Source organism: Trichosurus vulpecula, chromosome 4 (genome assembly GCF_011100635.1).
Source record: "Trichosurus vulpecula isolate mTriVul1 chromosome 4, mTriVul1.pri, whole genome shotgun sequence".
In the NCBI taxonomy this organism is placed as follows: Eukaryota; Metazoa; Chordata; class Mammalia; order Diprotodontia; family Phalangeridae; genus Trichosurus; species Trichosurus vulpecula.
The window spans coordinates 403,259,662-403,283,012 of NC_050576.1; the positions used below are offsets into that span (position 1 = coordinate 403,259,662).

Below are 23,351 nucleotides of genomic sequence, written 5' to 3' on the forward strand. Positions count from 1 at the left end.
CCTTTCATAATTCACCAACCACTGCAACTCTGCCTTCTCTCCCCAGCCCTTTTTCCTCTGCCTTGCCCTTCATAAATAACGAAACACTTAAACCAGGGTCAGTTATGAACAATCATTTTATAAAACCAGTAAATTCAAAACTAAAACGTAATTTTAAATGTAACTTTAAAGAACAAGAAAACCATAGTTTTTTTTATGTGCCCTCTCCCAGAAAAATAAAAAAAAAAAAAAAAGGCAGAATATGATCATCAGCATAAATTATCTGAAGGGGAGAATAGTTCTCCCCTGATGGTAATCATCAGATACACATCTCACCTCTGCCGCAGACATGTCTTATCTGATCACAGGGAGCAGAGGCAGTTTCAATTAAGGAAACCTCCAAACTCCATTAAAATAATCTTGAATCATCATATCCATTCTCCAAACTGGTTCACCAAACCAATAGCAACCTCAAACTCCAACTGATCAAGCTGCCGTACCGTCAGTTCAAAAAGCTCCTGTCATGGCGTTGTTCACCTCACTTCCTCATATCATCTGAGTACAAAGCAACCAAGAGTCTGGAGGTGCTCAGAGGCATGCCTACTGGATAGTGATGAAGTTTTGCTCAGTGCAATCAACTCAAGGGGTTCTCAATGCCTATATACTCACTGAATATCCTTCTCCTGTTATGGCTAAGTCAATCTTTTGTTAACTGATGACTGACATTTTGCTCCAACATAGAACATGAACTACCAGGCTTCTGTCCTGAGACAGGCACAGATGAGAACAGTTTCCGACACTGGAGAACAGATGAAAACAATGAACATAAAATATAGAAGCAAATGTTAGTAATCTATACACAATGACTGCAAAGCAAAATTTTATATACATTGATAGCAACTACGTATTTTTTAAAAGAAAGGAAAGAAGGAAGGAAAACAGGTTTCAAAGACAGAACTTCAGCAAGACCCAGAAGGGGATAAAAAATAAAAGTATTAAGGTTGAGAGATATGGGTAAGATTTTGGCCATATTTTACAAGTTGATTTTATTGTTTTTGTTATGGTTATCAAGTATACAATGAAAACAATTTTAAAAAGAAATTCTGATTTCTAAAAAATGTTTATGTTTAAACATGATTCTTGCTTGAAGAATATGCTACTTAAAGATTTTAATTTTGTATGATTTATGAATATTCATACTTCACCAACTGATCTGTATTTCCTCATTCCAAAAATTCACAAATTAAATTTTCCTTGTCAAATAAAGAAGAGAGAAATCCAGAAGGGGTTCACATTTTAAACATGATTGATTTCTTAAGGAAATGGTTGACATGATGCATTACTGCAATAAGACACTCACATTTCTGTTAAAAATCCTTAAGTTTTGGTTAGCTCCTTTTCACTTAAAGTCATGCAAAATTTCCTTGCGCTACCCCTGTAAAACATGTTGAAGAATACCAATTTTTACATCATTTTAATATTGTTTTCCCTCAATTATCCCTAATATTTAGAAAGTACTGAGGTGATATATTACGTCAGATATTCACAGAAAACTGATTTGTTCAGTACAGTATGTAACAAAAATCCCTCATCCAGGGTATTTTGGAAAATGATTTGTTTGTATTGTATCAGCAATAACATAAAAAGTTTTCTGCATTCCACGACATTGCACATATAAAATTATAATAGCACTCTATTATTCTTTTTTCAACCCTTGCACCTTTTAAAAAATAGTTTCTGGCACACACATGTAACAGTTTTATCTGTAGTACATCTCATAAATTCAACAGAAAAGACTAATCTTTTGATTGTTACTATTACTATGGTAAATGGTTAAAAGTTATTCATTTTACTCAATATTAAACTATCCTTTTTAGGATATATATGCTGTCTTCACAGTCCTTTGAACTCAACAAATGAGAAGTTTTTCAGGTGATGCAATGGATGGAGTTTTCAGCCCAGAGTCAGTAAAACCTGAGTTCCAATCCAGCCTTAGATGCTTACTAGCTGTGTGACCCTGGGCAAATCACTTAGCCTCTGTTTGCTTCAGTTTCAGTAAAATGGGTATGATACCACCTACCTCAAGTTTTGTTGTGAGAAGTAAATGATATATTTGTAAAAGGCACAGCAGAGTGCCTGGCATCTAGTAGGCACTATATAAATACTTATTCCCTTCCCCCATTCTTATTAAAAAAAAAACCCTACATACATTCTTAGGTCTGAACTTTATAGAGTTATTTCATTCAGGCTTATCCCTGGTGACTGAGGAAGATCATATACTTATAGATGACCTTAGAAGTTATGTAGTACAACCCCCTCATTTTATAGATGAAAAAATGGAGGCCTAGAGAATTTCAACAATTTTCCAAGGTCAGACACTTAATGAGTGATAAACTAGCGCTTTCGCCACCATAACCATGATGCTTCTCCACAATTTATAATTATAGAAAAAGAAAATTTAGAATTTGCAACTCTAAACTGAGTGTGTGAATTCAGGATCTATGTAAACATGATATGTGCAGTATACAAAACCACAATTTTTTCAACAGCTATCAACAATTCAGACAAGGAATTTTTAACTTTTCACGGACTCCTCTGGCAGTCTAGTGAAGACTATGGATCCCTTCTCAGAATAAAGCTTTTAAATGCATGATATAAAATATAAAGGATTAGAAAGGAAATGAAATACATTCAATAAAGATATAATTTTTTCTCTTCAAAGTTCAATAGACCCCCTAAAGACCATGGGTCCCTACATGAAAAAACTCTGACCTAGATGACTTCAGAGCCAGTTAACTATGATAATATTGATAATATTATATTTAATTTCTGAGCAACAAAACATGAAAAATATTACTTGTCAACAGGATGTATAAGGACGCATATCAGAACTCTTTGTACTTAAGTGCAAAGTGAAGTTCAGTTAGATTTTTGGGGAAAGATAACAGCCAAAAATTGAGCATCTAGACAGGTGAAGCCTTAAGAATGACAAAGGCTATGTGTTTGGAAGCCCTGGAAGGGACTGTTAAGTAGAGTTTACTTAAGTTTATATTTAAGTAAAGTTTTGAAAGAACATGGAGGGAGGAAAGAGCCAAGGTGTTAGAGAAAAGTCAGGATCTTACCTGAGCACTCTCAAATTCCTCTAAAACAATTTTAAATAATTTAACACCTCAAAATGAATTCTGGAGTACCAAAAACCACAAAAAGATGGGGTGAAACAATTTTCCAGTGTAAGACAAACTACGAAGAGTGCAAGAAAGGACTATGTCAGTCAGGCACAAAAGGGGAACGCAGCCCAGTGCAGGTGACATCTGGGCAAACCAGTTGGAGACCCCTAAGCCTGGCACAGGTCAGCAACTGAGGAGGTTCTGTGGCTTTGGCACAGAGGGCCAGTTGTGATGCTTCCAGCCACCAGGGCAGCAGGCAAACTTGCCTTCAGCAAAAGCTTGGGACAATGCCACCCCTGTATCCCACAAGCAGAGCTCAACTTTAAAAGTGAAGACACAGGCTGGAAAATAAGCCAAAACAAACAAACAAAAACTCTGACCAAAGAAAACTACTATGGTGACAAGGAAGATCAAAACACAAATCAGAAGACATCAGTGCCAAAAAGCCTAAATACCAAGCCTCAAAAAGAAATATGAATTGGTCTCAGCCACAAATGAATTTCTGGAAGAACTCAAAAAAATCAAATAAGAGAGGTAGAAGAACAGGTTGGTAACAAAAGCACAAAAAATATAAAAGGACATACACAAATTCACTGAAGAAAGCAACTCCTTAAAAAAGCAGAATTGGCTAAATGGAAAAGTGGTACAAAAGCTCACTGAAGAAAACAATTTCTTAAAAATCAGAACTGGGCATGTGGAAGCTAGTGACCTTATGTAAGCAGAATGGTCTTTGTTTTCTTTGAGTGACTCAGTTTATCTCATTGAGCCTCACTGGGTGCTTGGTGGGGTAGGGCTAACTCCAGGGAGGTCCCATGTTGGATTAAAGTAAGCTTGTCAACCCCTTCACCTTGCTTCCCTTGGTTAAGCAGATCGAAAGAACCTGTGCTTCCCCGGCGTGCCAGCAGAAGCTGTGGGTGGGTCTTACAACCCCACAGAAGCTGCTAGCCAGACTGTTAAAAACAGCTTCCGTTGGAGCCAGAGACAGCTACAGCTACAGCTACAGCCGAAGCTGAAGCAGGAGCTGCCGGTAGCAGAGCTGACCTACGTGTGGATTGAGGAGTGCTCAACGAGGACTTGAGGCCAGTGGGTAATCTTTTTACCATAGTGGGGAAGAATGTATATGATCTTGCTTTACACCATCATGCTTCTGTGGCCTCCTGGTTACTCTTGTGAGGCAGACTTATTGGGCCTGGAAGCTTTTGATCAAAATATCAAAATGGGGATGCTGGTTCATGGGTCTGTTACTTTGGAGTTTAAATACATGCTTTGATTCTTCTGCCTCCTATCTAGAGAATTCCTAATATCCTGCGGTTCCCAACCTTTCAGACATATATACGATTCTTTTTGAAATTACAAATTCTGCCCTCATATTACACCTTATGAGACATCTAGAATCAATCAAACAAGAAAATGTGAAATATCTCATGGGGAAAACAACTCACCTAGAAAGTAGATCCAGAAGAGATAATTTAGGAATTACTGGACTATTTGAAAGCCATGATTAAAAAAAAGAGCCTGATCATCAATTTTCAAGAAATTATCAAGAAAAACTTCCCTGATATCCTAGAACCTGATGGTAAAATAGTAATTGAATGAATTTACCAATCACCTCCTGAAAGAGATCCCAAAACAAAAATTCCCAGGAGTATTATAGACAGATTCCAGAACTCTCAGATCAAGGAGAAAATATTGCAAGCAGTTAGAAAGAAACAATTCAAAATATTGAGGAGCCACAATCAGGATTACACAGGATTTATTAGCTTCTACATTAAAGGATTAGAGGGCTTAGAATATGATATTCCAGAAGGCAAGGGAGCTTGGATTACAAACGAAAATTAAATTATCTACCCAGCAACACTGAGCAGAATCCTTCTGGAGAAAAATTGGTCATTCAATGAAATAGAGGACTATCAAGCATTCCTGATGAAAAGACCAGAGGTAAAAATAAAATTCAATTTTCAAATATAAGACTAAAGTGAAGCATAAAAAGGTAGAAAGAAAAAACATAAGGGATTCCACAAAATAAAGTTAAACTGTTTACAATCCTACATAGGAAGATGATGCTTATAACTCTTAACAACTGTATCACTATTAGGGCAGTTAGAAGGAGCATACTTAGACAGAGGGTGTGGGTATAAGTTGCCTTGATGTGACAATATAAAAAAAAACAAAAACAACTAAGGGGTAAGAAAGAGATTGCCCTGGGAGGACAGGAGAGGTAGAATGGGGTAAAATATCTCATATGAAGAGGCACAAAAAAACTATTACAGTAGGGGGAGAAAGGGAAAGGGGTGACTATCACTTAAAACTTACTCTCATCAGATTTGGCTCAGAGGGAATAACATATACACTCAGTTGGGTATATAAATCTATCTTACCCTAGAGGGAATTGGGCAGGGCGGAGGGGTAAGAAAAGGGGAAGGAGGTGATAGAATGGAGAGCAGACTGAGGGAGGTGATGGTTAGAAGAAAAACACTGGTGAGGAGGGATGGGGGTAGAGGAGAAAGAGAGAGAAGTATAAACAGGAAAAATGGATGGAGGGAAATACATAGTAATCATACCTGTGAATGTGAGTGAGATGAACTCACCCGTAAAACAGAAGCAAATCCAAGAGTAAATTAAAGACAAGAATCCTACAACAGGTTGTTTATGAGAAACACAGTCTAAACAGAGAAAGACACAAAAAAATAATAAGGGGCTAGAGCAGAAATTATGTCTCAGTAGAAATTTTTTTTAAAAAAGCAGGGATAGCAATCATGATCTCAGATAAAGCAAAAGCAAAAATAGATCTAATTAAACGAAATAAGGAAAGAAACTACATCTTGCTAAAAGGTACCACAGAAAATCAAGTAATAAACATATATGCAAAAAAAAACCCATATGTACCAAACACATTTAAATTTCTAAAGGAGAAGTTAAATGAGTTACACGAAGAAATAGACAGTAAAAGTATACTAGTGGGGGACTTCAACTTTCCCCTTTCAGAATTAGATAAATCTAACCACAAAATAAACAAGAACTTAAGAAGGTAAACAGAATTTTATAAAAGTTAGATATGACAGACCTCTGAAGAAAACTGGTGATAGAAAGGAATATACCTTTTTCTCAGGTAGTACATGGCACCTACACAAAAATTTACCATGTATTAGAGCATAAAAACCTCACAATCAAATGAAGAAAGGCAGACATATTAAATGTGAGAAAAATTATTTTCTTATTATATTAATGGCCAATTTTATATATAGGACCCAAGGATCTTTTTTTTTTGGACCCGCTTTCCCAGACTCTCAAGGACAGTCTGACCTTGCCCAAAAAATTCACCCTACCCAGACCATCTTATCTAGGTGGAATTCTTACCCACCACTGTTCATTGTTTGGAGGTGGACTGCTTAGGCTAGAGTGCTGGAGCCCTAAGGATATAAGAGTTCTGATAAGATCAAAGTCATGATCAAAAAATCATCAAGGCCAGAGGGATTCTAAGAGAACCTACCAACATTTAAAGAAATACTAATTCTAACACTATATAAATGATTTGGAAAAATAGGCAAAGATGTAGTCCTACCAAATTCCTTTTATGAAACATGCCAATAACTAAACCAGGAAGAGCTAGAAGGCCCCATTTCTCAAATATATACAAAACTGATTCCAATTTATAACAATACAAGTCATTCCTCAACTGATAAATGGTCAAGGGATATGAGCTAACAGTTTTCAGATGAATGAATCAGTTATCTACAGTCATGTGAAAAAATGCTTTAAATCACTATTAATCAGAGAAATGAAAATTAAAGCAACTCTTTGGTACCATGTCACACCTATCAGATAGGAGGTTTTGACAGAAAAGGCAAAAAGGCAAAAAAGAAAAATGATAAATGTTGGAGGGGATGTGGAAAAATTGAGACACTAAGGAACTTTTGGTAGAACTGTGAAATGACTCAACCACTCTCGACATCAATTTGGAACTATGCCTGAAGGGCTATAAAACTGTGAATGCTCTGCAATACTACCACTAGGTATTATGCCAAAGAGGTTAAAGAAAAGGTGAAGGGTGGGGGGGAGTGAGGGAGAAGGGCTTTTTTGTACAAAAAGATTTATAGCAACTCTTTTTGTAGTGGCAAAAAATTGGAAATTGGAGGATGCCCATCAATTTGGGAATGGCTGAACAAGCTGTGGAGAGCGTAATGGAATACTACTGTGCTATAAGAAATGATGATCAGGCTGATTTCAGAAAAACCTGGAAAGACTTATATGAATTGATGAAAAATGAGTGAGCAGAACCAGAACAGTGTATACAGTAACAGCAATATTATATGATGATCGGGGGGTTGAGCCGAGATGGCAGCTGGAAAGCAGGGACTAGTGTGAGCGCCCCACCAAGTCCCTCCAAAAACCTATAAAAAATGGCTCTGAACCAATTCTAGAACTGCAGAACCCACAAAATAACAGAGGGAAGCAGGGCTCCAGCCCAGGACAGCCTGGATGGTCACTGGATGAGGTCTATCCAGCATGGAGCTAGGAACAGAGCAGAGCAGAGCAGAGCCCAGCGTGGACCGCATGGACAAACCAGACCAGGAGCCTGGTGGAGCGGGCCCTAGTGCCCTGAATCAGTGAGCTGCAGCAGTTACCAGACTTCTCAACCCACAAACACCAAAGACAACAGAGAAGGTTAGTGGGAAAACCTGTGGGGGACAGAGTGAAAAAAAGGGTTCCCAGTTCGGCCACCGCCCCGGGACAGCGGAGGTGGAGCAGCTACAAAACTACAGCTGCAGTTGCTTCCGGCCCCAGGCCCAACTGGTGGGAGGAATTAAGTGGCGGATCAGAGCAGGAGTGCAGAGCCTGCTGAAGATCTGAGTCCAGTCCAGGTTGGGGGTTCTTGGAGGAGGAGGAGTGCTGGTGTGGCAGAGCTGGCGCATCACCCCCAGCTTGGCACATAGTTCCCTAAACCCTACAAGCAACCATACCCCACTGAAAAACTCATGGGTCAAGTTAGTTGGCTGGGAATATGGCCGGGCAGCCAAAACGCACCCAGATTCGGTCTCAGACTTTGGAATCTTTCTTTGGTGACAAACAAGACCAAAACATACATCCAGAAGAAGTCAACAAAGTCAAAGAGCCTACAACAAAAGCCTCCAAGAAAAACACGAACTGGTCTCAGGCCATGGAAGAGCTCAAAAAGGACTTGGAAAAGCAAGTTAGAGAAGTAGAGGAAAAATTGGGAAGAGAAATGAGAAGGATGAGAGAAAACCATGAAAAACAAGTCAATGACTTGCTAAAAGGAGACCCAAAAAAATACCGAAAAATATACTGAAGAAAACAACACCTTAAAAAATAGAGTAACTCAAATAGCAAAAGAGCTCCAAAAAGCCAATGAGGAGAAGAATGCCTTGAAAGGCAGAATTAGCCAAATGGAAAAGGAGGTCCAAAAGACCACTGAAGAAAATACTACCTTAAAAATTAGACTGGAGCAAGTGCAAGCTAGTGACTTCATGAGAAATTAAGATATTATCAAACAGAAGCAAAGGAATGAAAAAATGGAAGACAATGTGAAATATCTCATTAGAAAAACCACTGACCGATTGGCTAAAATAACAAAACAGGAAAATGATAAATGTTGGACAGGATGTGGGAAAATTGGAACATTGTTGCATTGCTGATGGAGTTGTGAGATGATCCAGCCATTTTGGAGAGTAATTTGGAACTACGCCCAAAGGGCCACAGGAATGTTCATACGCTTTGACCCAGCAATACCACTTCTAGGGTTGTATCCCAAAGAAATCACACAAGCGGGAAAATGACCCATATGTACAAGGATATTTATAGCGGCTCTTTTTGTGGTAGCAAAGAATTGGAAATCAAAGGGATGCCCATCAATTGGGGAATAGCTGAACAAGCTGTGGTATATGAAGGTAATGGAATACTATTGTGCCATAAGAAATGGGGATGATACGGACTTCATAACAACCTGGAAAAACCTACACGACATAATGCTGAGTGAGCGGAGCAGAGCCAGGAGAACATTGTACACAACCACAGATATATGGACTCTGTGAGGACCAACCCTGACAGACTTCGCTTTTCTCAGCAACACAGGGTGCAGGCAGAACTCCAAAGGACTCACGATGGAGAATGCTATCTACATCTAGAGAAAGAACTATGAAGTTTGAATGCAGATTGAGGCACACTTCAAGCTTGCCTTTTTCTCTTCTCTTTTGTTTGTGTTTTTGGGTTGTTTTTTTTTTTTGGCTCTGTTTCTTCTTTCTCATGACTCATTCCATTGGTCATAATTCTTCTCCGTAACTTGACTAGTGTATAAATTAATTCAATGCGAAGTTATTCGTGGTAGTTATATGAGATTCTGTGCCGTCTTGGGGAGGGAGGGGAGAAAATCTGGAACTCAAAATTATGTAGAACCGTCTGTTGTAAACTAAAAATAAAAATAAATATTTAAAAAAAAAATCTAACAGAAAAAAAAAAAGAAAAACCACTGACCTGGAAAATAGATCTAGGAGATAATTTAAAAATTATTGGACTACCTGAAAGCCATGATCAAAAAAAGAGCCTAGACAGCATCTTTCAAGAAATTATCAAGGAGAACTGCCCTGATACTCTAGAGCCACAGGCCTCCTCAAATAGATCCCCAAAAGAAATCTCCTAGGAATATTGTTGCCAAATTCCAGAGCTCCCAGATCAAGGAGAAAATATTGCAAGCAGCCAGAAAGAAACAATTTAAGTATTGTGGAAAAACAGTCAGAATAACCCAAGATCTGGCAGCTTCTACATTAAGAGATCGAAGGGCTTGGAATATGATATTCCAGAGGTCAGTGGAGCTAAGATTAAAACCAAGAATCACTTACCCAGCAAAACTGAGTATCATGCTCCAAGGCAAAATATGGATTTTCAATAAAATAGAGGACTTTCAAGCTTTCTCAGTGAAAAGACCAGAGCTGAATAGAAAATTTGACGTTCAAACACAAGAATCAAGAGAAGCATGAAAAGGTAATCAAGAAAAAGAACAAGAAAAAGAAATCGCAAGGACTTACGAAAGTTGAACTGTTTTGTTTACATTCCTACATGGAAAGATGATGTGTATGATTCATGAGACTTCAGTATTAGGGTAGATGAAGGGAATGTGCGCGCGCGCGCGCGTGTATGTGTGTGTATGTGTGTGTGTGTGTGTATGTATATATATGTATAAGTGAATGTGTATGTATGTATATATATGTGTATGTATATATATATATGTAGAGAGAGAGAGAGAGACAGAGAGAGAGAGAGAACGGGCACAGGGTGAGTTGAAGATGAAGGGAAGATATCTAAAAGAAATAAAATCAAATTAAGGCATGAGAGAGGAATATATTGAGAGAGGGAGATAGGGAGAGATAGAATGGGGTAAATTATCTCACATAAAAGTGGCAAGAAAAAGCAGTTCTGTAGGAAGAGAAAAGAAGGCTGGTGAGGGGGAATGAGTGAATCTTGCTCTAATCAGATTTGACCTGAGGAGGGAATACCATACATACTCAATTGGGTATCATACCCCACAGGAAAAAAGGAGGAAGAAGATAAAAAAAAAGGGGGGATGATAGAAGGGAGGGCAGATGGGGGTGGAGGTAATCAAAAACAAACACTTTTGAAAGGGGACAGGGTCAAGGGAGAAAATTCAATAAAGGGGGATGGGTTAGGAAGGAGCAAAATATAATTAGTCTTTCACAGCATGAGTATAGTGGAAGGGTTTTACATAATGATACGCATGTGGCCTATGTTGAATTGCTTGACTTCTCAGAGAGGGTGGGTGGGAAGGGAAGAGGGGAGAGAATTTGGAAATCAAAATTTTAAAAACAGATGTTCAAAAAAAAAAGTTTTTGCTTGCAACTAGAAAATAAGATATACATGCAATGGGGCATAGAAATTTATCTTGCCCTACAAGAAAGGAAGACAAAAGGGGGATGAGAGGGAAGTGGGGTGACAGAAGGGAGGGCTGACTGGGGAACAGGGCAAAGAGAATATATGCCATCTTGGAGTGGGGCGGGGGGGTACAAATGGGGAGAAAATTTGTATTTCAAACTCTTGCAAAAAAATCAACGCTGAAAACTAAATATATCATAAAAAATTTTTAAAAAAAATATGATGATCAATTGTTCAATGACTTAGCTATTCTCAGCAATTGTATTAGGAGGGCAGAGTTTATAATCTCAAAGAGGATCATAAACATGTCTGAAACGTTCGGAACCGCCGGATATAAGAAACTCTCAAAGTAGAAGGCAGAAGAATCAAAACATTTATTTAGGCTCCACAGTAACCAACCCATGAACCAGCAACCCCATTTTGATATATTGATCAAAAGCTTCCAGGCCCAATAAGTACGCCTTGAAAGAGTAACCAGGAGGCTACAGAGAAGCATGATTGCGTAAAGCAAAATCATGTTTCCCCCTCTATGGTAATAAGATTACCCACTGGACTGAAGTCTTTGTTCAGCTTCCTCCCGTAGGTCAGCTCTGCTACTGGCAGCTCCTGCTTCAGCTGTGGCTGTGGCTGTAACTGTAGCTGTAACTGTCGCTGTAACTGTCTCTGGCTCCAACCGGAAAAGGAAAAGAAGATCTTCAAGCTGTCCTCTCCCCTCTTATAGAGTTTTTGACATCATCAAGCACCGCCTGAACAACCAGGGCCGATTGGTTATTGACTTGGCCCCTCCCCCTAGGGTAGCCGTTAACACCTCCCCTCAGCCAGCCCCATGACTCATCACACAGGAAGTTGTCTGGTCCTGCCCCGGAAGAGCAAGCCACAGTGTCCAGAGGCTCAATGAGGTAAGCTGAGTCATTCAAAGAAAACAAAGGCCATTCTGGCTACAGCAATACACTGATCCAAGACAATTCCAAAGGACTCATGATGAAAAATGCTATTCACCTCCAGAGAAAGAACTGATGGAGTCTGAATGCAGATCAAAGCATACTATTTTTCACTTTCTGTATTTTTATTCATGTTGGTTTTTTTTCAAATTTCGGTCTGTGTCTTCTTCCACAACATGACTAATATAGTAATGTTTTACATGAATGAACATGTATAACATATTAAATTGCTTACCATGGTGGGGAGGGTGGGGGAGGGGTGAAGGAGGGAGGGAGAAAATCTGAAACCCAAAATTGTAAAGAAGAGAATGTTAAAAATTGTCTTTACACGTAATTAGGAAAAAATCATATATATGTACATATATCTCCATATATACGCATACACACACATATATATATACACAGACGTGTATGTATATATACACTTTTAAAAAAAATTTTTTAACAAAGCATTTCCCTATTTCTTTTATTTATTTATTTATTTTGTGCGGCAATTGGGGGTTAAGGGACTTGCCCATATCACACAGCTAGTAAGTGTCAAGCGCCTGAGGCTGCATTTGAACTCAGGTCCTCCTGACTCCAAGACTCCAGGGCTCTACCCACAGCACTACCAAGCTGTCCCCACATATACCTTTTTAAAAAAAAAAAAAGAACATGAAGGGTTGAAGTGAAACTACAAGAAGGGACAGAGATAAAAAAAGCTAAAAAAATTAGGGGCAGGTAAGGAGAAATGATTAGGACTCTGTGTGCCAAGAGAAAGTGAAGTCAGTTCAGGCAAATTCTGTGGACAAGCTCCGTGATATGACCAAGCTGGAGTCTGATGGAGAAGAAATAAGGTTCTACTTGAAACTAAGGGGGTGTCCAGGGCCTAGGGTAAAGATTTCCTACTGACAAAAGGAGAAGAGATGACTCTCTCATGCCTTAGGTGAAAACACAAGGAAACCAGCAATGAAGGTGAAAAGAATCTGAAGGACAGAACTCATGGAGGAGGAAAGCAAAGTGGGAGTGAAACAGGAAGAACCTAGAAGAAACTAAGCAAATAACTCAGATTTTATTTAACTTGAAATGAGTTACATGAGACAACATAACTAACCTACCTACTTTTGAATGACTGATATCCCAAAATTACCTAACAACACAATAATATAATTTCTCCACTAGGAACTTTTCTAATACTTCCCTCCACCCCCAACTGCTAGTGCAGACTCCTTCTCAAAACACCTTGTATTTAAGTACGCTGTATTTATTCTCTTTAGATTTATCATGTATGTGTGTGTGTACGGGTATATAAGTATACATATTTGTGTCTCCCTTGTCTGAATATAAACTCCCTGAAAGTAGAGATTGTTTCATTCTTTATATTTGTACACCCAGCTGCTAGCATGCCTCACACATAAGCAGGTGCTAAATAACCACTTGCTGATGGACTGTATTTTGCTTTTATTGTACTATAACAGACATGGTAGGGAAGGAGTAGCAAAGCAAAACAAAATCTCTGAATCCGAGGTGTGTGATATCCAAAAGATTAATCTTCATGATACCCCAAAATAGTATCAGCTTTAAACACACCCAAGTGGTGAATAAAAACAGTTCCTTCCTAAAGACTGTTTGGAGCAGTGGTTTCAAAGAGAAATGAGACCACTAAACTGGGTCAACCACATATTAACATTATCTATGTTCTAGTGTACTTTTGTTTATTTCGTGAAATATTTTCCAGTTACATTTTAATATGGCTTAGGCCACACTCAGGAGCATGGCAGGCGTGTTTGACACTTCTGGTCTACAAACCAGTGCCACTTTTTGACACATACTAGTCGAACTGATAACAAGCACATATTAAATATCTGTCTTCCTATTCCTCACCTTAGTAGTTCTATCTGCATAATAGGCAATTCCTTTCTTTGGCTTAACCTATAGGATGCCTTCAGGGTATCAGAAGAGAACAGCCAACTTCGATCATTTGAACATGGGGCATCAACTAACACCTAAAGAAAAAAAAAAGAAAAAAGACAATACAAAATTATATGGAAAACATATGACAGAAAACCTGAAATGATATATGCAAAGTAGTCTATAAACTTTAAAGTGCTACGTAAATGAAAACTATTATTATTACTATATGCTTTTTGGGGAATCACTTTCCACATACAATACAGGTTTGGAGATCCTTGAAAAGAATACCAGTAATATTTGCCGTGCCTTTTCCTAGAGTAAAACAATGCGTAAAAGTCATTCATTTGAAAAATATTGCTACTTTATTTCTGCTTTTTAAGCATTTAATATGCTGAATGTGTGTTTCTATTTGTCTCTAGAAATCCTTTTCATCTTTAATAATCATTATCTATTATTTTAAAATACCACTGGATTAAAGCAATATTATACTTTTTTCTTTTTTAAAGACTGGGTCTCTAGTCTTGGCCAGGCTGGAATTACAGGGACTACTCATAGGCCCAATCCCATTACAGATGGCAGGGGAACTTAGCCACCTCCATTTCTGACCTGAGCCAATTTTCCCTCTGGGCAAGCTGGTAGCCAGCTGCTCCTGGGGGAGGGAGGACACCTAATATACACTGATCACTGAAGCTACCTGCCTCAGCCTCCCCGTAGCTGGGATTACAGGTATGCACTACTATGCACTACACAGACACACACAAAGAGAAACAGGGACAGTTGTATATATATGTATAGTATATTTATATAAAATCTGGGCTTTCAAAGTTAAGTACATGGAAAACAGAAAAAAGGCTCTTTAATTTCCCAACCCAATGATATCAAATAATACTTGAGTCAAGCAGAACATTAAATAAAGGCTGCTATAAAAATGAAAATATGTCAAATGAAGATACTTCTATTTTCATTTTATTAAAATTTCTCAAGGTACTAAAAAAAGACAAGAGATTGTGTGTGCGCGGATGTGTGTGTGTGTGTGCGAGGGAGTTTAAGTAGGAGGGGAAAAGTGGTGGTGATATTTGGAATCAGTTTGTCTAATACTATTACCTTGTCAAACATTTCAGGTTGAGTATCTCCTATCTCTCTGCCATCCAATTCAGACACTTTTATTTTATTTTTCAAGGGTCGTGGGATGAAAGATTCTAGTGTCTGCTTCAACCACCTTGATCTCAGACGATCATACTCATTAAAGTGAAAATAACCTAAAAAAATTTAAGACAAAGTTTTTAAACCATGATATTATAACTGTTGAAACTTCTAATTTTGCTATGCAGGTTTTATCTAAATCATCATAATTATACTGTTTAATATATTAAAAGCTTTCATTGTCAACATTTATGACTTTTTTAATGCATAAAAATATAAGTCACAAACTAACTACATTATTGGTGGAGCTGTGAATTGATCTGCCATACTGAAAATAATTTGGAATTATGGGGAGTAGGGGGGAAGTGACTAAACTGTTAAAACTCTTTAACCATGATAGTCCATCCCACTGCTAGGCATATAGACCAAAGCAAGTAAAAAAACATAAATACTATAAATAGATAGATACACATATGCCAATATATTCACAGGAACACTTTTTGCTCTAGCAAAGAAATGGAAACAAAAGCAAAGTGGGTACCTATTAATTGGATAATAAACAAACTCTAGTATGTGAATATAATGAAATAACACCACACTGTAAGAAACTTAAATTAGTAACTGCAACCTGAATTATAATAAAAGAAGTAACTATGAGGTTTACCCTCTAACACATCAAATTTAAAAGGGATATATTTAATGTTGGAGGGTCTGTGGGAAGACAGGCATAACTAGTAAAACTATGAACTGATACAATAATTCTAGAAAATACTGGAATTATGTAAGAAAAGTCATTTAATTGTTCATACCCCCTAAGCATATGTAGCAAGGAAATCAACGATAGAAAATAAAGATCTTATATGTAAAAACAAAATAGTGATAAGCAGCCCTTTTTGGTAGAAAAAACCAGAAACAAAAAGGATACCTAACAATTTGGCAACGGTATACAAATAGTATATACGAATGCAAAAGAATATTATTGCACTGTAAGAAATACAAATATGAGGAATTCACTGAAACATGGAAAGAATTATGCAAAGGAAACAGAAGCAAAAAAACAAAATACACGATGACAACAAAACAAAGTATACACTTTTCTTCTTTTCAAATGAACCCTCCAAAGTCTCTCTCTTTTGCAGTACAAAAGATAATAAAAAGCAAACTTTGCTCAAGTATGATGCATAGTCATGGTCCTGGAGAACTGATGATAAAACTCTTCTTAGGGGTCTTAAGCATGTGCAACTCAGGTTATGCTATCAGATACGGCTGCTACATCATTTGGCTTTCCTAAATGTTTTTTTCTGGGTTAAAAGGAAGAGTTCACTATGTAAAGATGTTTAAGGAAAAATAACTGGGGGAGGGGGGGGGCCGGGATGGAGTGGGGGAGAAGGATTATCAAATTCCAAAAAAGATAATAAAAATGAAAAATAAACAAAAGTGTGGATAGGTTGTCTCAATCACTATCACTGAGAGCATGAATGTATAGATTAAGTATTGAAGGTATCCCACTTTAAGAAAAATTTCTTTTCTCATTGAAAGTGCACAACCTAGCTTTTCACATTTACATACAGTAAAACCATCTTTCTACATTAATGTTAAAATGTACGTGCTGTTACAGATGAAAGATTATCATAGTTATCAACTGGCATACTGAGAACTATAAAAAGGACTGCAAGTTTCTATTTCTGAGTATCATTATTATTGTTATTATTATGAAAGGAGAAAAAAAAACAAAAGAAACAAAGCTATGAACAATTTTTTTTTCCCCTTTTCAAACAAATCCTCACCAATCTTTCTCGTTATTCAATCTGGTTCTTTGGGAAATGGAAACCTATCAAGAGTTCTAAACTCTGAAATAATCATTACTAACACATCTCTGTGTCTACCACAGTGCCTGTCACATAATAAGTACTAAATTATTGTTGAATGACTTGATCTCTCTAAATATTCTCACCAAATGGTGTTCTCATTCCTATGTAAATTTTTCTCTCAGCAAAAGTTCTTCAACTTTACGTACAGCACTTATTTTTAAACAAGTTATTACTTGAGAAGCATAGTAATATACTTGATAAATAAACTTCTACCACTTAACATCAGTAGCATTTTCATTAAAATTATAGTTTTAGTTAAGATTTGTTAACGAGCAATTTTAAATGGCAGGCTGAAACACTAAACAGAAGTCATTCTACATTTTATTCTTAAATTTTCTAAGAGTTTAAGTTTTTCTCCTATTTGGGTTTATTAACTGACAAAATTAAGCATTTATTTTCTATTGTTCATAGTATGTATGGTCAAACTGAGTTTTTACAGAATTGGAACTGATAATGTACTCTGTATGATCCCAATGAAATGGATCTAGATTTGCCAATCTGATGCATTATGCCAATTTACTGCTAAAATTAACTACAATAAATCAAATTCTAAAATTTTATTTCTAAAGAGGAAAAGGAAAAAGAAGTCTCATGAGTTCAGACTTCCATTAGACAGCTTTTATTCCTTAAGAGAACTTTGTTTTGTTTTGTTTTTTTAATCAAAAGGAATCAGATTAATTCAACAGAGAAAGCAGTGAGCTAAAAGACAATTCTATCTTATTTTGGTTCTGTCAGTGACTCTAGGTGAGGCACTTTGTGCCTCCGGCCAGTACTATGACTGTTTCACATAGTTACTTATTTGTGGAAATAGGAATGATTATGCCATCCTACATCCCAGGAATAACATCCCAGGAATAATATGTTAATAAAATTAGATGCTTTGAACTACCTAGAACCAATATAACACTTCATAAGAACAAAACAATAACCATAAATTCTTTTTATTTCAATTTCTGATTTTTCTTCCCCAATTAGTGGTAAAAACAACTTTTTATATTGGTTTTTCAAAATTTTTATTTCTAAATTCCCTCCCTCCCTCCTGAAAAAAAACAACAAGCAATTTGACACAGGGTATACATGTACAATCATGCAAAACATAATTCCATGCTGTGAAAGAAAACAGAGAGGACGTAGCCAAGATGGCAGAGTAAAAGCAGGGCCTTGCTTAAGCTCTCCCCTAAACCCTTCCACATACCTGTAAAAAATGACTCTAAACAAATTCTAGAGCAGCAGAACCCACAAAATGAGAGAGGGAAACAAATTTACAGCCCCAGACAAACTGGAAGGTTGAAAGCAAAGGTGTGTTGCACCAGTCTAAGAGAAGAGCCCAGTCCAGCTTGGGCCTCAGGGAACTGAATCACTGGCAGCTGTGGTGGTTTCCAGATGTCTGAACCCACAAATGCCAAAGACAACTTAGAAAGTCAGTAGAAAAGGTATGTTGGATCTGGATGAGAGACGAGCAAGGTCTGGACCCAGCCCCAGGGCAGTGCTGGTAGCAATGGCTGCTTCCAGAGCTCTTGGATCACAGATGGGGGTGGGGGGGAAACTGAGAGGCTGATCTGATAGGGATCTATTGCAGCAGGCTTGGGGAGGATCGCAGTCTAGCACAAAGGCTGCACCAACGCAGACTAGCAAAGCCAGAGCAGACCCCCGTGGACTAAATCACTGGGGGAACTGGCAATTCCCAGACCTCTCAGTGCAGGGGTTGGGGGTGGGGTCCTGTCAGAATTGGGTGAGAGAGAATTGCAGTTCTGTGCAGAGCCTGCAGTAGCACCAACAGTAGCTACTCCTGGGGCTATCAACCCACAGACTGATTGTTTGAAAGTCACCTATGTAAACTTCGGGAGGTCAAGGAGTAAATAATAAGTCCCTCTCACCTTCCCTTGTTGACCTTGAAAAACTCAACACAACATTGCCCCACCAAAAGTCTTAGAGAATACTGACCCAAGAAAAATCCTAGAATACTGGAGCCAGCAGGAAAACAGGGCACTTTTGGCTAAGTAGATTAACTGGAAAGGTCCCTTCTGTGGCTAAAGGGAACCAGTACAAGACCAGAAGCATTCAAGCAAGTCCCACTGACCAGCAGGAGATCCTAAGCTCCAGGTTGGTGGATCAGGCGAGTGCCAACACCAGGACCCCAGGAGGGCCATCGCACAACTAGGTGAATCAGAAGACACCAGCACGGATGGGTGGCTAAGCCTACCCATGCTCTAGTGCAGCCCTAGGGGAAAAGAAGATCATCAGTGGCCAGACTATCCCCCCCTCCCCCCACCTCACCCTGTGAACTTCAGCGTGACCCCAGAGTAACACAGGAAGACCTCACCTGGCCTCAGCACACACCAGCCACCTCCAGCCCAAGAACAGATAAGCCACAGCATTATACAGCTTCCAGCTGCCAGAACCAGAGGCCACAGCACACAGAACCAGTAACCAGGGCCCTAGCCACAAACAAGAAGTATGGGAAAGAGCCCCCTGTGCCCCAGAAGCAGAGATCCACTTTAAAAACCAGAAAAAAGGCAATAACAATGACCAAAAAGCAAATTAGAAAAGAAAAGACCATAGATTATTACTACAGGGACAGAGAAGATCAAAATACGAATTCAGAAGAGGACAGCATTGACACTATACCCATTATCTGAAACCTCAAAAGGGAATATGACCTGGAATCAAGCCCAAAAAGCATTCTTGGAACAGCTCAAGAAGGATTTTAAAAGTCAAATTAGAGAGGCAGAAGAAAAATTGATCAATTCTTTTAAAAATACAATTGACAAAATGGAAAAAAAAAACCTCACTGTAGAAAAAATAAAACTGGCCAAATTGAAGAGGAGGTATAAAAGCTAACTGAAGAAAACAATGCATTAAAAATTAGAACTGGATTAATGACTCATGAGGCATCAAGAATCAGCCAAACAAAATCAAAAGTATGAAAAAATAGAAAATGTAAAGTGTATCACTGCAAAAACAACTGACCTGGAAAACAGATCCAGGAGACATAACAGAAGAATTATTGGTCTACCAGAAAGCCATGATGAAAAAAACAGCCTGGACAATATCTTCCAAAAAATCATAAAGGAAAACTGCCCTAAGGTTCTAGAAACAGAGGGTGAAATAGTCATCAAAAGAATCCACCGACCACCTCTGGAAAGAGAACCCAAATTCAAAATCCCAAGGAATACTGGAAATTCCAGAATTATCAGGTCAAGGAGAAAATACTACAAGCAGCCAGAAAGAAACAATTCAAATATTGTGGAACTACAGTCAGAATTACACAGGACCCTTCAGCTTCTTAAGTAAAAGATCAGAGGGATTGGACTATGTTAATCCGTAAGGCAAAGGAGCTTGGACTACAACCAAGGTTCAACTGCCAAGCAAAACCGAGCATAATCTTTCAGGAAAGGAGATGGCCATTGAATGAAATAAAGGACTTACTAGACCTTCCTGATGAAAAGGCCAGACCTAAATGGAAAATTTGACATTGAAATAAAAGACTCAAGAGAGGCATAAAAAGGTGAACAGAAAAACAAACAAAACAAAAAATAGTAACCAGTAAGGGCGAACTGTTTACATTCCTAGATGGGAAGATGATACTTGTAAATCTTGAGTACTGCATCTTTATTAACGACATTTAAAGTAGATATACATAGGGAGTGTGGGTATAAATTAACTGATGTGATGATAAAAAACCTAGTTAAGTGGTGCAAAAGGATCATAATGGGAAAATAGGAAAGGAGGAGGCAGAAGAGGGTAAATTACATCACATGAAGAGGCACAAAAACATATTATAGTAGAGGGAAAGGGAGGGAGATAAACATTGTTTCAGCTTTACTCTCATTAGATTTGGTTCAAGCAGGGAATACCATACTTAAGCATAGAAAGCTAACTTGCACTACAGGTAGTAGGAGGGAAAAGCACAAAGAAAAGAGAGGGGGTGGTTAGAAGGGAGAGAAGAAGTAGTAAGAGAAAGAAAAGAGAGGGGGGCTGATAGAAGGGAGGGAAAATTGAGGGAGGCGGTGGTCAAAAGCAAAACTCTTTTGAGGAGGATAAATGAGAAGGGAGAAATAAAAGCATAAATGGGGTGGGGGGAAATAGGATGGAGAGAAAGACACAGATAGTAATCATAACTGTGAATATGAATGGGATGAACTCTCCCATAAAATGGAAGCAGATAGCAGCAGAATGGATTAAAAACCATAATCCTATAATATGTTGTTTACAAGAAACACATTTGAAACAGAGGGATACATACAGGGTAAAGGTAAAAGGCTGGAGCAGACAATATTATTCTTCAGCTGAAGTAAAAAGGCAGGCGTAGCAATCCTAATCTCAGACAAAGCAAAAGGAAAAATAGATCTAATCAAAAGAGATAAGGAAGGAAACTATACCCTCCACCACAGACAATGAAGTAATATCATTACTAAACACATATTCACCAAGTGGTATAGCATCCTGATTCTTAGAGAAATTGAGGGAGTTACAGGAAGAAATAGACAGAAGAACTGTATTAGTGGACGACCTCAGTCTCTCCCTCTCTGAACTTCATAAATCTGACTTCAAAATAAACGAAAGAAGATAAATAGGTGAATAGAATTTTAGAAAAAGTATATATAGCAGACCTCTGGAGAAAACTGAATGGGGAGAAAAAGGAATATACCTTTTGCTCAGCAGTACATGGCACATACATAAAAAATGATCATTTACTAAATCACAAAAACCTCACAATCCAGTGCAGAAAGGCAGAAATATTAAATTCATTCTTTTCAGATCAGGATACAAAAAAATTATATGTAATAAAGGGCCATGGAAAGACAGACTAAAAATTAATTGGAAACTAAATAATCTAATCCTGAAGAATCGGTGGGTGTGCTGGCAATCAAAATGGACTCAGCACTTAGTTGAACCAAGTGCCCTTGAAGAGTAGGGCCTTTATTTCCTTGATTAAATTAGGAGTCCTTGATGAATTCCTTGCCTCAAGGGAAAGCCTAGTTTACATGGGTTTGAGTGACATGTTTGTGACATCAGAGGCTTTCAGACCATGTGGGTTTAAGTCGCATCTTTGTGATGATTTTAGGTCACGTGGGTGAGTTGCATGTGTGACTCACCCTTGACCCAGAAAAAGATATAAAACCAGGGGTTGGCTTTCTCTTTCCCGGAGCTCTGACCCACAGCCATGGTGGCTCGCATGACTCTAGGCCAGCACTTGTTATGAGCTCCAGGGCTGAACTGAAATGTTGTTAACTATGAATTGTATATGGCCTGTCTGTCGATGTTCGTAATTTGTTTGTATTTGCTCTGAAGTTGAGGGTGTTGGCTTTTTCCCCTGAACTAAGTGAATGGTACTTGTATGCTGAATTAAAGTAAGCTTCTCTTCCCCTTAATGTTGCTTTCCTTAGTAGAGCAGATCAAAAGAACCTGGGTTTTTGCAGCATTCTGTGTGCTGGTTGTTGGTGGTTTAATACCGCCCCGCCCCATCCCACCAGCAGCTGCTAGTCGGATTGTTGTAACAGTGGGTCAAGCAACAAATCATAGAAAAAATCAATAACTTCACTCAAGAGACTAACAATAATGAGACAACATATCAAAACTTATGGGATGCAGCGAAAGTGGTTCTTAGAGGAAGTTTTATATCTCTGAATGCTTACAAGAATAAAATAGAGAAAGTGAAGATAAATGAATTGGGCATGCAACTGAAAAAGCTAGAAAAAGAACAAATTCAAAATCCCCAATTAAATACCACATTAGAAATACTGAAATCTGGGGGCGGAGCCAAGATGGTGGCTGGAAAGCAGGGACTAGCGTGAGCTCCCTGCCAAGTACCTCCAAAAACCTATAAAAAATGGCTCTGAACCAATTCTAGAACTGTAGAACCCACAAAATAGCAGAGGGAAGCAGGGCTCCAGCCCAGGAAAGCCTGGATGGTTGCTGGGTGAGGTCTATCGTGCACGGAGCTGGGAGCGGAGGGGAGCACAGCCCAGTGTGGGTCATGCGGACCAACCAGACCAGGAGCCAGGCGGAGCGGGCCCTAGCGCCCTGAGTCACTGAGCTGTGGCAGTTGCCAGAATTCTAAACCCACAAACACCAAAGACAACAGAGAAGAACTGCAGAACCCGCAAAACAGCGGAGGGAAGCAGGGCCCTAGCCCAGGACAGCCTGGATGGTCGCTGGATGAGGTCTATCCCGCATGGAGCTGGGAGCGTAGCAGAACACAGCAGAGCCCAGAGCGGGCCGCACGGACAAACCAGACGAGGAGCCGGGCGGAGCGTGCCCTAGCACCCTGAATCAGTGAGCTACATCAGTTACTAGACTTCTCAACCCACAAACACCAAAGACAACAGAGAAGGCTAGTGGGAAAAGATACGGGGAACAGGGGGATAGAGTTCGAGGTTCAACCACCACCCCCGGGGCAGCGGAGGTGGGGCAGCTACAGAACTACAGCAGCAATTGCTTCTGGCCCAATG

At 38.7% G+C, this 23,351-nt stretch overlaps 1 protein-coding gene across 3 annotated transcripts in view; it reads right to left on the reverse strand.

Moving 5' to 3' along the window:
• The window catches only part of NSUN3 (NOP2/Sun RNA methyltransferase 3), a 74,184-nt gene that overhangs the window by 17,023 nt on the left and 33,810 nt on the right, over window positions 1-23,351 (reverse strand). The window contains exons 4-7 of one of the 3 annotated variants that reach the window (XR_005010161.1): window positions 14,987-15,141; window positions 13,853-13,974; window positions 649-778; window positions 316-534 (exon numbers count right to left, since the gene is read on the reverse strand). Coding sequence is in view for 2 of the 3 variants with exons in the window: in XM_036754317.1 (XP_036610212.1) it covers window positions 12,527-12,620; window positions 13,853-13,974; window positions 14,987-15,141 (371 nt within the window). In the remaining variant the exon portion in view is untranslated. Of the gene's footprint in view, window positions 1-315; window positions 535-648; window positions 779-12,512; window positions 12,621-13,852; window positions 13,975-14,986; window positions 15,142-23,351 lie in introns of those variants that run through there. The other 2 variants (XM_036754317.1, XM_036754316.1) reach the window with 2 other exon arrangements.